Source organism: Cladophialophora yegresii, assembly GCF_000585515.1.
Source record: "Cladophialophora yegresii CBS 114405 chromosome Unknown aczIN-supercont1.6, whole genome shotgun sequence".
Lineage (NCBI taxonomy): Eukaryota > Fungi > Ascomycota > Eurotiomycetes > Chaetothyriales > Herpotrichiellaceae > Cladophialophora > Cladophialophora yegresii.
Window position 1 is genome coordinate 736,068 of NW_006913050.1, and position 15,011 is coordinate 751,078.

A 15,011-nucleotide genomic window follows, 5' to 3' on the forward strand; every position below is an offset into this window, starting at 1 on the left:
AAAAGCGCGCGTGTAAAGGCCTGCCGTTTTCCACCTCTGCCAATACACGAGAAACGAGCACTGCCACCCCTCTTCACTTGCAACAGTCTGAGAGTTTGTTTGAGATCTAGCTGGGACACGAGCCACAGTGAGTCTCTCGCCGCCGATCTTGAAAGGGGCTGCATCGATGCTATATTGAGATTCTGTCTAGATTGTCTGAGGGTTTCATCTCTCTCCGGTCACGACCTTGCACGCTTAGTGGGCCTTGGACGCCTGAGATGCACGTCTGGAAAGCAGGTATGCGTCATTCAGCATGCGTAGCCATGGGTGAAAAAGAGCTCTTGCTCCTGTGGTAGGCTTTCCATATGGCATGGCATAGTCCCTGGGACACCAGTGAATCGAGCCCTCTCCGCACAGGTGTTCAAGTACACAGTAGACTGCTAACGCCTGCCAAATGCGGGCTCAATCCTGCATATATGACCTGGCCGGACAAGTCCCGTCTATTAGACGCAGCAATACCGCTACCCAGCATTGAGCCTCGAATCTTGTCAGGATTGGCGTAAGTGACCACGACAAACTTATTGCTTGGCCAACCATACCCAATATGATTTAACAGAGCCGACATCCCTGAGGTCAGCAGCGCACAGTGGTGGCCTTTTGTGAGCTGCACTTCGCCCATAAGACCTCGTGTCAGAGCCGGAGTGCTGTCTCCCTATGTTGCTTGTGGTTCGGGGTGTCTGTCCAATGTTGCCAATAGGGTTGATCAGATTCAACACCATGTGACAGCAACAGACATACACAATTGTCGCGTGCTGCCGATGCAACAGCTAAATCGGATAACCCTTTGTTTGCGTCCCAAGTGACAGTCCATCTATCATGGCTTCCCTCATGGGAAAGAAATTGCTCACTGGGTTAGTACCAATGTATCGTCGTCAGCGAGCACCAGTTTGCAGGATCTTCTCAATATGTTGTCGACTGTTCTTGAATGTTGTCTCTTGGTAGTGTAGTTTCTTGTCCAGGTCGGCGATAATCTTCTGCAGAGCAGCCGACTCAGACGATAACCGTTCATTGAGCGCTGTCATGGGCACAGCAACGAACCTGGAAAGAGACGTCTCAGTGCTAGCAGAAGGGTTAATGTAAAGGCTACCTACAATTTCCCAACACCTTCGTAAACATTCGTGTCTTTAGACAGAGATTTGAGCTCATTGGAAGTTAATTGGTTCAATCTGGCGTCACGGCGTTTTGCAGTGAGTTCTGCCTGTGTCTGTGTGATCTTCTGTTGGGAAAGCACGGCCTGTGCTTCGACCTCCTGAAGTAACTGCGCGAAAGTGAGCAAGAAGTGAGAGTATGGCAGGAGAAAGAGCAGACCTTCTGAAGTGCCGCGTTCGGTATCGCCATCGTGACAGAAGTCTAAAGATAGGTGTGTGAGGAACCAACTGCAGATAGTCGAGATTTTGAGCCGCAACTCAGTGAACTTTGATGAATGGCAATCAATATCCGCGTGCCCTGGAGACGTGGAACAACGCGCTTGAGTGCCCAGTACACTAAGTTGAGTACCGAGGGATCGTCACTCCGGGCTTCACGAGGCCGATGGAGGAGCCGAAGGGTCGTGCGAGGGGCAGTCATTCACGTGCTAATTAGGGCTCAAAAGATCTGCCTGCCGGTTCGCCTGCTGGGTGAAGCAACGTCATCCCGCGTCCGAGACAAAACACGTTATGTCGTGGTTCTACTCCACTGATATGTCGTGTGTTGTAAGTGACTCCGTTTGTTCAACATCCAGTCCATCCGCTCCCGGCCTGAAGATAGTTTTTGGAAATGCAAAAGATACAACACCTTCTCATCGATATGTTGTAGCCTCAAGCCACGAGCTCACAAATCGAAGCGATCCTCGAACACATCAGCCTCGACAAGCATGCCCTCATGGCTTCCTTCAGTTCCTTACCCGCCGCCAGGGCAGCCTGGGTTTTGGGATCCAGTCACTAGCACTCTGCAATGGTGCGAAGAGGTATGAGAATACACCCCAAGGTGGAAGAGCTGTCCCAGCTGACGTGACAAGGACTACTATGCCACCTACTACTCCGCCGAGATCATTAACACCTTGACCAACTTGATGTTCATATACCTCGCATACAAGGGTGTCAAAAGTTGTAGAAAACATGGACATGACACGGTCTTTGAGGTGGCATATTATGGATATTTCCTCGTTGGATTTGGGAGCTTCATGTTCCACACCACCTTGAAATACCCGTGGCAACTGGTCGACGAGCTTAACATGATCTACACGACCTGTCTGATGGCCTACGCGTCGCTCTCCTACTCGCAGCCGAAGAGCACCCAGATCTATTTGGGCGTCTTCTTTGTCCTCTTCTGCGCCGGCATAACCGCATACTACCACTACCTCCAAGATCCGGTATTCCACCAAACCGTATACGCCCTCCTCACCGTATTCATCGTCTTCCGCAGCATTTACAGCATGGAAACCTCGCTTCGACCGTCCCTGCGAAAGTCGGAAGAAAAGCATCGCCTCGAGAGGAAGAGGTCCGGTGTGCCTGACGTGATCAGCAAAGAGCAACAGGCATATGAAAATCAAAGAGACCGGCAAATTCTCAAAACAATGTGGATTCTCGTGGGGTTCGGCGTGAGCATTTTCCTCACCGGCTTCTACATCTGGAACCTCGACAATATCTACTGCTCCACACTGAGGCGCTGGCGGAGAAACATTGGCATGCCCTGGGGTTTCGTACTTGAAGGGCATGGCTGGTGGCATCTGATGACCGGGGTCGGAGCCTACGACTACATCGTTTGGGGGATTTATCTGCGGCATGTCCTGAATGGAGATCAAGAACACTTCAGAATGGTGTGGCCTAGTTTTTTCACGCTGCCGGAAGTTGTGAGGATGTCAGATCCCCCAAGGGATGCGGGAGTCAAGAAAGGCCAGGGCACTTATCGTGCTGTTTCTGCGGATGGAAATGCAAACGGCAGTGCTAACGGCAGCGCCAAGGGCCATGTCAAGAAGCGGAAGTAAGAGATAAAAATTCTCAGGATAGATTAGAGTGACCTCTATCGAACGATGCGATTCTGACATATGTAACACTTAGAATTTTCGTTCAGTCCTGACCCGTCGGCTGTAGTCTGTAAGAGGAGCATTTGCGGGGCAACATCTACGGAAATAAGAGACCAAATATGCTATACAGGCCAGCTGCGAATCAAGCTGTAGCATTTATGATTGGGGACGAGGATAGATACCGTATCCAGGAAACAAAGGAGAAGTGACGTGGAGACGAAAGGGGATTGAGGCGGGAAAGTGTCTTTCTGGTCACGTGCATGCTTTTGTTCTAACCTTCGCCCGTGCTCTTTCGTTTTCCTGCTCGACAGGCAATAGAGGAAACGATGGCCGATCACTGGGCAAAACCACTGGGTTGTAGGGGGGTAGGAGATCTTTGCGGTTGCTGTGTAGACCGAGAATGAAGAGTCGGTCCCCGCGGTGAAGAAAGCGCTATCGGCCTGAGCGGGCATCCAGCCTCCTCTCCTTCTTGACCACACTCACGTTTCGGGTCTCTCGACACCAACACCATCGAGATCTTAGCATGGCCGAATATCTCAACATGGCCGGAGACCACGGCATGGTCGAGGACTACAGCGCGGCCGAGGACCTCGGTATGGACGACCTACCACGGAATTCAAACAGAGAGTCAAATGTGGTCTCTACGCACAATCAACTGCTAGACGCGCTCACTACCTTTCTGACCGTCACAACACACCATATTCTCTACCTGCGCCGGCTTTATCCTCCAACCTCCTTCCTTTCCACTCGTGCGTACGACTATCCCGTCCGCCAAAATCGGCATCCGAAAGTGTGTGCGTGGGTCAACGATGCAATGGCCGCGGTTCGTGATCAGTTGCAGAAGGATGTGGTCGAGAAGCTTTCACTCTGCGTATATGAGTGCAAGGCTAATCGCGTTCTCGAACGCTGGACATTCGATCTTCGATCATTTCCTCAAGTTATCAAACGCGATGACAACATCCCTATCGAGCCAAAACCACCAAACGAGGAGGAGGATGGTTACGACGACGAAGGCGACGACGATGATGGCGATATTCTGCTTGAGCAACTCAATCTGGCTGACCTGGAAGCCCATTTCCGTGCCACCTTGAGCCGAGTGGCCACCTCAGCAGCCCGACTCATGCCATTGCCAGAGGGGCCTGGGGCTCCTGAGTCCAGCTTTACCCTCGCTCTCGAGGTCAAGGACGAGGCTGACCGGCCTGTTGGTCGCATGGAGAAAGAGGAGCGGAAGTGGATTGCTGCGGAACCAGCGTCGGCTCTCAACCGTCCCAGTCCTTCGGTCCCTCCTCTAGAGCCACAGCAAAATGAGCAGGTCCTAGACAAATTATCACCCAGAACGCACCCAGTACGCCTTTTGGAGGTCGGCGAGCTTCGGCTGGAAGTCTGGGTGGAAGAATCTGCGGCTAAATTTGAGTTTGATCTTCCAAAAGCTGGGCCCAGCTCACACCTACCTCCATAACACAATACCGCGAAAATGTCTGGCAGCAATCGTTCCCGGCGGTATGTATGCCAATCATCTCGAACACCGTACGGCAGCCGCGACCGTTACGGGACAATTGGCAGGCTATCAGTACAGCTGAGTCGCCGCAAATGGTGGACTCGATTCCGCGACTCAGCAAAGTCTTTAGGTCCATGCCGTCATTCGCGCTTCGGCCCTTGTGTAGTGGTGCAGAATCATTGTTACTGTACCATTACCCACGGAGACGGCATTGGAATAAGATTACAAGCTCACTATCCTAGGGATTGACTTCGTTTGCAGCCCCACGATCCACCCACACCGCATTCATGGGTCGATGTCCTGGGCCGGAAGCATATTGCTTGTCAGACTGTCAGCCGCGGCTTTGAACTCCTGAAGCGGCAGCATCAAGCTATCTTCTTCGGACCCAAGCAGACGTATTCGATTCTGCACTATCGAGCCTCTGGTAAGTCTGGGGTTTGACACTCGCCCATGCCGGTCATATCTGGATTCTCGATTGATCTAGAAAGCGACCAGGATGCTTAATGGAAGACGAACGCGACTTGCCTTGGGTATCATCCCGGATTTCAGAGACAAGTTGAACCGTGAGGGACAACTGTGGCAGAATGGAGCAGTACATACTTGATTCCAGGTCTCAACTATTGACCCGCCTACAGTTCACACCACTGCGGAATGGTCTGAACGTCTGTGGTCTGCCCAGGAAGCGCAACACCGGACGCAGCTTCTCACGACTCCAGGTAGCCATGCGAATAGAAGGACACAGTGACTTTGTTCGTGACACTCCACTTTTCACAAACGCCTTTGTTCGGATGACTTCCTTCGTTGTCACTACAAACCAATCTTCACCTGTGACAAAGGCGATTGTTCAGGAGGCCTCCTGATCACTGACCAAACACTCCTGTCAAGGCATCTGAATAAGATCATCTTTATTGTTTATAACACTCCATGGCTGAGCTGCCACTTTCTCACTTGAACTGCCTCGTGACAATGGGGCGACTGCCTTTGATCTCTATATCGAAACGCCATAGTTCTCTGGAAGGTTTGGACTCTTTCTCTATCCCACACAATATTCACAAAACAGTTGACCTGAAGAAAGCACACAGGCTCTCAGAAACTTAAACCACCAAATGACCTCGAGATTCTTTTCGAAGTTCCAAAGACCCCACAACACTCCACACCCGTCATCATGCGACCTTCGACTCTTGTGTCCACTCTTCTTGTTGGAGGTGCCCGAAGCCTCTCAAACTATCAACTCGTCGGGAATTACTCCGGCGTCGCCTTTTTTAACAACTTCCAATTCTTCTCCGACCCCGATCCTACGGCAGGTTTCGTGAAGTATGTGGACCAGGACACTGCAAATTCGACTGGCCTCGCCGGCATAGCTTCCAGCGACCAGTTCAAAGATGTGGCCTACCTAGGTGTCGACTCTTCATCGACCGTGCAGGCCGGAAGACCATCGACTCGTATCGAGTCTCAGAATTCGTTCAACTCGTCCACTCTATTCGTCACTGATATTCGTCATCACCCTGGTGGCGTTTGTGGCGTCTGGAGCGCTTACTGGCTTGTTGGTCCTAACTGGCCATATGGTGGTGAGATCGACCTGCTCGAGAACATCAATCTTGCGACCACGAACAAGTATGTGTTGCATACTGGAAGCAATCTTGCCGTCTCGAACTTCAGCGATCCTACCGTTGCCAGCTCTACTGGCATGAACATCAACGGTCATTTCAGTAACCTCAACTGCTCTGCAGCTGCTGAGGGCAATATTGGGTGCGTTGTCGAAGGCCAGAATAACACCTTTGGTTCTGAGTTCAACGCCAATGGCGGAGGTGTCATCGCTCTGGAATATTTGCCCGAAGCCATCTCGGTTTGGCAATTTGGACGAACCGAGATTCCTGGTGACATCTTTCATGGCACTCCGATTCCGTCGACCTGGCGTCGTCCAGATGCCCATTTTATGGCGGGTGATGGTTTGTCCCTCGAGGACTTCTTCTATTCACTGAGAATGGTCTTCAACACAGATATCTGCGGGTCTTGGATCGACAAGCTATGGCAGACAAGTGAGTGCGCTGCTCTGGCTCCTTCCTGCGCAGCATATGCCGCACAGAATCCTGCTGCCTTCAAAGAAGCGTACTGGCTCATTGGGGGAGTTCAAGTCTACCAGCCTGTCGCCAGTGATGCAAGCGCAACTGGGATCACTGTGGTTCCCGTTGCGAACTCGATCTCCAATCCCAGCTATCGTCGTCATGTTCGTCGATTCTCGCAAGGCCATGTCTGGTGATTGATCTACCGCCATCTCAGCTGGGGTCCACCACACCACAGACATGTTGGTCAATCTCATTTTGCCAGGATGAAAGCCCACAGTGAGATAATAAGACACGACCAATTTCAATTGGACATGGCTTTGGAGGGTGTCTGCAAAGCTATCTTCTAGGGCAAAGGATTTCAGTTCAACACTTCGTGCAGCATATCTGCAGCTTGTGATATCTAGGGAATGTCGTGCTAGGCCGGTATGGAACCTCAGTCTGTACTTGTTCATGATAAGCTCCATGCCAGCAACACAGACTACGTATGGTTTCGAGGATAGGGTACCCAAGCATAGCAAAACAATAGGAGCTCAGAAAGAGATATCTGGTTCAGCTCACTCTTCCCATTCTCCGACTGATAATTATTCTCTCCCGGGATATGTGCTCATGTTCCTTATTTGAACCATCCGTTTCATGCTTGTCGCCTTGTATGCAGTCCTCTACACAATCCAACATCAACAGCCCGCCAGTGCTCTACCGTCGTCCGCTCTATGCTGGCTGGCCCTATTCTGCCGCACCCGAGAATATGACACCGCATCACAATCACTGACTGCACCCCTCGGCGCAGGCTGCATTCACTGATTCCGCGCTAGGCCCATCACAAGATTCACAACCATGCGCACAATAAATGTGTCCGAAACCCAGGACCGCGTGCTGCGTCCTCACTTGCCCTGTAGGCTTGTCGATAGACAGACAGATATCTCTCCTCTCCATCCGCAGAATATACCTCTACCTGTGACCATGCTGCTGCTGCTCATCCTCCTGGGCTTAATCCCTGCGATCCTCCTCCCGTACAACGGCCACGACACTTGCACACCAGGGTTTGTCTCGGCAGGGCGAGTGCCTTCCTCATATCTCACTTCCACCTCCACCTCCAATTGCGATTCCGACTCCACCACGCTCTTTACCGCACCAACATCCGCACAAACAGCATCGGATCACACTGTCTTCACTCTGTCGGTCCCAGTCCCGGTCCAGGCGTCGAGATTCAAGAACCAAACCCGGGGTCTTGACGCCATCACATTCGTCAACGGCACATTCGCCGACATTGCCGACGGTGCTGTGGGTCGTGTGGCTCGAGTCTCCGAGGTCCAGGGGAATGATGGAGCTGTTCCCATCGGCGTGAGTACATCCTTTCATACGATGCCCCGTCCAAGCATAATTCCAACCATCCGTCTACCCAGCCACTCTCGCGCAGCCCGACATCTGGAGTTACCCTGCGTTGCTCTGCCCTTTCGTACAGACGTACTTCCCATGCTCTCGACCGCGGTCTCCTAATTCCGGAACATGAAAGTTCCTTTTGAGGTTTTGGGTTTTAAGTGTTTGCTGCGTAGTGTCAGGTGTTAGATGCTGAACGATCAACGCTAACTTCCATGCAATGCAAAAGATATACATATGCCAGTATCCGAACTGGACGGGGACCTGCTTCTGGACGCAAATTTTCCCATCTATGTATAATCACTGTATGGTGATTGTGGCGGGTGGTGGATGGGCGTCACTTGGGCCCGACGGGGGCATTGCTGTCAATTTGTATCGGTATGTGCGTCTGTGTTTCTTCTATTGTCATCGGGTTGTGTTCTGGTGTGCTCTGTTTGATTATGTTCTGTTATGTTCTGTTTGATCGTGTTCTGTGGTGATCTGTTTCGTTGTGATCTGTTCTGATGTGTGGTCCTATGCCATATTGTGTTGTGTGTCATGCCGTCTCCCCTGCTTCCGTATGCGTCGTGCTAATATCGCTTACGCACACCCTAGGGACTCCTTGTGTCGGGACATGTTCTGGAAAGATCTGACCTTCCCTGGCGACTCTGATGCCTCCGCGCGGATTGCGAATGCGGGTCTCGCGCCCGTGGAGAGTGATTTGATCGGAGCGGTTTTCAGGGCCCAGGACGTGACTTGAATTACCTCTTGAGCTGGCTCATCAGACCAGACGCACTGTGAAGTGGGGACAAGAGGGAAAGAGGAAGGGGGGAAAAGAAAGCCCTGTTCTGCTGAATGACTGGATACCATCGGTGCTTACAGACAGTGTGAAGAAGACCCATGGAGATCGAGGAGTCTACCGTTTGCTGGGTTCAGATACTGAGGTAGCGGTCCTGCGAGGTCGGACTGTCAATGAAGTGTGTTGAATTTCCTTGGACTGGAGCGAATATTCCGAAGCTAGAGAGACACTCTAGTATACTCGAGTGGTTAGTGAGTATTTTACACCATCGGTCAGCCTTGAGACAGTGAGTGGAGGCCGGTCCGCCCAGTGACTATGTCATGAGAGATTGCCCCTGGTCCTCTCCATGGCCCAAGAATTCTTCCCAAGTCCTCCATAGTCAAGCTCCAGAGCTTACCAGTGTCCCAACGGTTTGAGGTGTTCAGTTGTGTTGATTTCGAGCGCTGCTAGCTTCCGCTCGACGCGGACAAGCGCTGATGCGTCCATGAGTCTTGCCGGAAGTCAAATGACACGGGTGTCTTTGCGAGTCGCCGATGATGAAGCCGCACGGGTTAGATTGTGGTTAGAAATGTAAAAGATTGAAGCCGTGGGTAAGGACATCGAGACTGGAGTTTCTGCAAGTACGGTTTGCGAAGGAGACGCAGACGGGGATGGAAATTGGAGGACTATTGTATCCCAGAAACTCAAGAGATGCTTGTTTCCCACTGTGAGAATAGGTATCTGAACTGAATTTCGGTCATAATATGCTATTCGGCTCCCACTGCTGGCCGTGCACCGCTTTGTATACCACAGTCCTGGATAAGCCGGTGCATGTGCTAGTGAAGACCAAAAGGAGAGCAACGGCGCAAGGAGACACGGGGTGGTGCTGCGTCTGATCAGGGAGGCATCTCAGGATCCAATTATCGTGCTGTCTTTCGGGACACCGCGATACACCTACTTGCCGACTCGGGACATTCCATGCATGCTGAAGCCGGGTGGCCAGGTGTTAGGTTTGATGATCGCTGCTAAGGGAGGAAGTAGCTCAGGACAGAAGAGGAGGGGTACCAGTACAAGGAAAGTTGAAGGTCAAGTTTGACTTGAGTGGTGAGGAGAATATCATCCCGCATCACCACTGCGATACACCTCACCCTGATCAGTCTGGCGGCGGGAACCTCATGCCAAGGCATTTCATGTACAGTACATCGAACTCGCCTCGTCGTGCCTAGAGTTCTTGGATTCTTGTATCTTTGATCCCTCGTTTCGTGCATTTACAGGGTGGAGCAGAAGCAACAATGCACGCAGAGGTACAAGGTGTGCAGGTGAGGATGTTTGGTGTGAGGTATGAGTATGGAGATGCTCCGTACTCGTAGACAGTGTATTATCATTTTCGCATTGGCTTGTTGTACGGGGTACTACTGTACCGACACTTCTTTCAACACCATACTCTGTGATTCATTGAGGATAGATCTGTGGGTCGGTAGCGAGGCCTCTAAATCTCCACGTCGAGAGCTGGGATCCAGAGTCCGGCAGTGTACATTACTTCATGTGCCGGATACTCCGTAGGTGTCAAGTCCTCCGTATTGTGGTCACCTTTGGCCAACAGCGCGAGAAGCAATACTCCTTACCTTATGTGCTTGAGAATTATGTAAGAATATAGGGGAGTCACAATGAGTATAAGATCGTAAGGCACGGTATAGCTTGCACTTTTACTTCCACCGCAGCACGTGCTCAGTGTCAGTACAGGCAGACAGGTAGGTCGCTCATTCATTCACTACAGATAGGTCATTCACTCATTCGCCGACTCCCGCTTCCTCACAATCCCAACAACAACGCTAATATCATCCAACTTGCCTCCCTCGGCGGCAATACCCTCGTCAAAGGCGCGTTCCATGTACGGACTCTCGGCGTTGGGATCCATGGCGATTTCTCTCGCCGCGTTCATCAACCTTCGCGCCACGTATACGACGCCGTCCTTGGCGTCTCCGTCGTCTTTCCCATAGCCGTTTTGCTTTGGTTTCGCGCCGTCGTGGGGATCTGACGAAGCCGCAGCATCGTGCCACTGGCGGAGACTCTCACAAATGTTCTCGCAGATTTCATGCTCCCACAGATTATCCGTCACGCCATCACTCAGGACGGCGACGACATCGCCGACTTGGATGTCTTTGATGGTGTCGCAGACTGCGTTGCCCGTGGGTGTGTCGGGCGAGTTTGTGCCTAGTTGGCGGGGACAATCGAACCAGTGCCACTGTTCTTTGGAGTGGTAGAGGATCGTCCCGCCACTGGTCTCGGAGTCCGAGTCCGAGTCAGAGCTCGAGGAAGAGGCTGACTTTGACGATGAAGGGGATGAAGGAGAGGGGTTTGCAGACGGCGATGGGCGGATCACAAGGACTTTACAGTCTCCCAGCGTGGTGGCGAGGATCACTGGCGTGGATCCCGAGGAATCTTGTTTGTGGTAAAGCAGAGCGGACGAGGCGGTGGTCGTGCCGAGGATGTCGTTCTTGGAAGACTCCTTTGCCTCAGCGGACTGTTTGGATGACGACGACGTCGAGGGCGTGCCGCCTGGGGACGAGCCGTCGTTGGCGTCGCTTTCACCTTCGTCCGCTTCCGAGTAGACTTCCTGGTCGGGATCCTTTTTGAATGTGCCTTCCGTGGCTTTCTTGGTGGCATCATACGCTGTCTCCAAGCTCTTCACAGGATCGACCTCGTGAGCGTTCGCATCTCCGCCCTGCACCAACGACTTCTCGACTTCGACGTCCCAGAAATGCGCTATCAGCCTCGACCACAGCGCCGCGTGGCCGCGTTCCTTCTGTGCCCAGGCGCCGACTCCGTCGTTTACGGCGATGAACCTCTGGTCTGCGCCGATAACGATTGCATCGTCACCGTTTGTGATTCCCCGAATTGGTTGGCCGTTCACCTTGGGTCGACGAGCGTTGCGAGGGATGGAGGAGGGATTGTGTGTTGTGAGCGGGTCAGAAAAGGAGCCGGAGGGCAGAGAGACGAACGGAGGTGGGAACGGGCGGGAGGGTCTTTTCGCAAAGATGGAGTAGCCGGTCTCAAGATAGTAGGGCGAGGACGGCTGGTGGGTGTCTGAGGTTGCTGGACTGGAGTCTTGGTCTGATTTATGGAGCGTAGTACGGCCTTCGGAGATGAGGTAGCGACGGGAGAGTGTCGTCGAGCTTGAAAAGTTACGTAAGTCGAGGCTGCAAGGTCGCCATCTTGGAGGTCGTTGTCGTCCTGAGACGAGTACTCGGGGTGAGAGGGGACGGCACTCGACCAGTTGTGCTACAGCGTGCCTGGAAAGTCGGGCCACCTGAGCAAGCATGGAAAGGACCAGAGCGCTCTCATAATGAGGCGCGCTTCAATCCTGAGACCTTGTCCTGGTGACAACGATAGCCTGCGGTCAGCGATAGCAGAAGATACGGAGCACCAAGACGCGGGACTATGAGGTGTAGGCTTCGGCGAGACTGCGACGGGTGGAGCGAGCGTGGACCCTGCCAAAGCTTCGCAGCGGCCGACCTCCGATCCATTTTCTCCACGGCAGGACGAACCGAATCCACCCGGTTGCAAGTAAAATATACGAGTATCGAGTAGGTGGAGGAAGTGACGAGCAGTGATAGGGAAATATCAGAGGCCTGCCGTGTGGTGTGTCCAAGAGGCGCTTGCTATTGATGTACACAAACATATATATACACGCTCCTACGATGGTGCTGCTTTTGCCTAAAGTACATATGTACATTTGAAGATGTTGAGTGGTGATCGACTGTTCCCAGACATCGCAAGGTCCAGCGCGCAAATCTTCACACGATTGCTCTCTCCTCCTCGCGCCTTGCGACAACTCGCTCAGCTCTGCCAATGAGTTCCTCATACACTGTCCATGCCAGGGCCGAACTCAGCGCCTTTCTCCCCATCCTCAGGCCCAATCCGTCGAAGAATGCCTTGACGCCATCCCCCTTGAGCATCAGCCGCGTGGCTTTCAAGGTGTTGCCATACTTCTGCGGCATGAGCTGCAACCTCGTCTTGACCGCGTCAAACGGATTAGTGATGCCAGTCGCCAACCCCGCTGCCAAAACACCGCTCGAGGCGTTGATGGTCGCCGAACTCGCAATGGAAGGCCGCCCTTCTATCCCATCGAGCGCAGTCGTCTGCTCCCCTGCGAACATCTTGTTCAGACGTGTTTTGCACTGCTCGTAGAATAGCACGTAAAGCCCCGCATACGGTGCATCGCGAACTGCCGTGGCACCGAATCCCGAGAAGAATCCCTTCAAGCCCTCCGACGCATAGATGGAGCGGGATGCCGAGGCGATGGACTTGTACGCGTACAAATCCGACTCGTAACGCACTTTGATCACCGTCACCGGCATGAGTATGAAGCCCGCGAACACTCGCGCTGTCGCCCCTGTGATGAGATTTTGCGTATTCGACAGCTTGGGCAGCACGGAACTACCCTTGCCCGTCGAGATCGCTGCTTCCCTGTTCCCGAACGTCGTCGCCGCGGTCTTGTTCGCGAGAAGTTGCCGCAGCGAGCTGAGCGAGGTAAAGTAGAGGGCGGAGCCGAAGCCGGTGCGTAGTGCTGAGGGGAGAGTGCCTCTCCAGAGGCTGGCTATGGGATGTGGACCGGAAAGGATCGATCGTAGGACGGGTACGAGAGAGGAGGAATGAGATTGCTGCACTCGAGTCTTGAGCAAGTCCGCCGGTTGCAGAAGCACGGCGCTGGACACGCCAGACGTCAAGCCGGCAAAGAAGTGAAAGGTAGGATGGGCCTTCTTGGAGCTCTGGATCTTGCCCGCGCCGCCATTGGACATATTCCGGAGGGCCCGAGAGCCTTGACCTGGTGGGAAGAGGCTTGAGATCAGTTGTCTGCAGCTGTCCTGTTCCTAGAAGGACTGCGCATGGTGAAACACAGCTGTGCCGGCTCCTACAAGTTTCTTGAGAAGCATCAGCGTCCACGAACCGACGAGCATGCGTGGATAAGCATCGCTGCAGCCAGATGATTTGCGAGTACGTGCAAGAGGAGCATGAAGGCACCTAATATCATGTGACTGGCCATTCCACTAGTTTCCGCTACTCGATGAAGTCATCGTTTTACGGGACGCTTATAGTGTGGGTATATTATACTCTCGATATTATTAAAAACACTTTCTATAGAAGTAGTTCTAGCTATAAGTAAATATATATATAAGTTTTTTATTAGGTAGGTCTAGGTATTGTACTCCTATAGTTATTATAGTTACACTAAAATACACTTAAAGTCGGGAGTTTTACCCGGTTCTGGTGCCAAATCTAAGTGGGGACCATCCTCTCCGCACCCGGATTGCTCCATTTTGTCATTTGAACTCGTACTGTGTAGGCATGCCTACCTCTGTACCAGTTTAAATGACGAGATGGAGCAATCCGGGTGCGGAGAGGATCACTCTTCAGCATTTAGCGGAATGCCGAACGCGCTCGCGTAAAAATGTTTGCTGTATAATTATATTATCACAGAGCCTGTTTACTGTCCGACTTCGCCTGCTACCACCGTCCTACGAGCTCTAAAAGTTACACAACACACATTTTACAACATTGTTTTACTGAGCACGGTAATTTCGGAGCAGCCCTTAGGACTATCAGGCTGCGATAAAGTTCGATGGATTTTGTTTCGCCACCTTCCGATTCCACCCCTAGGGACTCGCTTCGACCTCTTGCTCCACGACAGCCAATTTCTTCAGCATTAGCCGGATCACACAATACCTCAGCCAGACCGCGACGTTCGCATGCGTGCGATCGATGTCGTAATCTACGTATAAGGTGCTCAGGAGGAACTCCATGCGATAGATGCAGCGGCGATAACGCAGAGTGCATCTTCCGCGATCGGAAGAGGGAGACTGACAAGATGTACTGTCGCATACACTTCTCGGATCGTTGACATGAGCTAATGCAGATTTCAGAGCGCTTACGGCGATTAGACAGCAAGTTGAGGCACTCAAGGTCCAGAAGTATCTACTTATTCAGACTTTGAAGGATGTCGCTGCGATTCCGAGTCTGGACCACAATGTATCTGCTAATATCAGGGAGGTGCTAACCAAAGTCTGTTCCACGTTCTCCTGAAATGCCTGACTAATTGTCAACGCAGTGTGAACGAGAACCGGAGACTACCGCCTCGGAACCTTCAAGCACGTATACCGACCGTAACCTGAGCGTCTCAGAAACTTCCCAACAGAGCCCAGCTGGTGAGGATCATATTGGTGCCACGGTGGGATCGCCGGGCCCTGAAGACTCGTTGACATATTTCCC

At 52.4% G+C, this 15,011-nt stretch overlaps 6 protein-coding genes across 6 annotated transcripts; 3 read left to right on the forward strand and 3 right to left on the reverse strand.

The window, feature by feature from the left end:
• Positions 1-911: 911 nt before the first annotated feature.
• Positions 912-1,377, reverse strand: A1O7_08272 (prefoldin subunit 1; the record flags this gene model as incomplete). The annotated part of the gene is made up of 3 exons (XM_007762265.1): positions 912-1,077; positions 1,131-1,297; positions 1,348-1,377. The coding sequence occupies 3 exons, from the start codon at positions 1,375-1,377 to the stop codon at positions 912-914; spliced, it is 363 nt and encodes a 120-aa protein (XP_007760455.1).
• Positions 1,378-1,891: 514 nt separating this feature from the next.
• A1O7_08273 (uncharacterized protein) lies at positions 1,892-3,004 on the forward strand (the record flags this gene model as incomplete). Its single annotated transcript, XM_007762266.1, has 2 exons — positions 1,892-1,984; positions 2,036-3,004. 2 exons carry the CDS (start codon positions 1,892-1,894, stop codon positions 3,002-3,004), a joined length of 1,062 nt encoding a protein of 353 aa, XP_007760456.1.
• Positions 3,005-3,584: 580 nt separating this feature from the next.
• A1O7_08274 (uncharacterized protein) lies at positions 3,585-4,502 on the forward strand (the record flags this gene model as incomplete). The annotated part of the gene is made up of 1 exon (XM_007762267.1): positions 3,585-4,502. One exon carries the CDS (start codon positions 3,585-3,587, stop codon positions 4,500-4,502), a length of 918 nt encoding a protein of 305 aa, XP_007760457.1.
• A 1,204-nt stretch (positions 4,503-5,706) lies between these two features.
• On the forward strand, positions 5,707-6,801 carry A1O7_08275 (uncharacterized protein; the record flags this gene model as incomplete). Its single annotated transcript, XM_007762268.1, has 1 exon — positions 5,707-6,801. The coding sequence occupies one exon, from the start codon at positions 5,707-5,709 to the stop codon at positions 6,799-6,801; it is 1,095 nt and encodes a 364-aa protein (XP_007760458.1).
• A 3,726-nt stretch (positions 6,802-10,527) lies between these two features.
• Positions 10,528-12,063, reverse strand: A1O7_08276 (uncharacterized protein; the record flags this gene model as incomplete). The annotated part of the gene is made up of 1 exon (XM_007762269.1): positions 10,528-12,063. The coding sequence occupies one exon, from the start codon at positions 12,061-12,063 to the stop codon at positions 10,528-10,530; it is 1,536 nt and encodes a 511-aa protein (XP_007760459.1).
• Positions 12,064-12,538: 475 nt separating this feature from the next.
• On the reverse strand, positions 12,539-13,543 carry A1O7_08277 (uncharacterized protein; the record flags this gene model as incomplete). Its single annotated transcript, XM_007762270.1, has 1 exon — positions 12,539-13,543. The coding sequence occupies one exon, from the start codon at positions 13,541-13,543 to the stop codon at positions 12,539-12,541; it is 1,005 nt and encodes a 334-aa protein (XP_007760460.1).
• Positions 13,544-15,011: the final 1,468 nt, after the last annotated feature.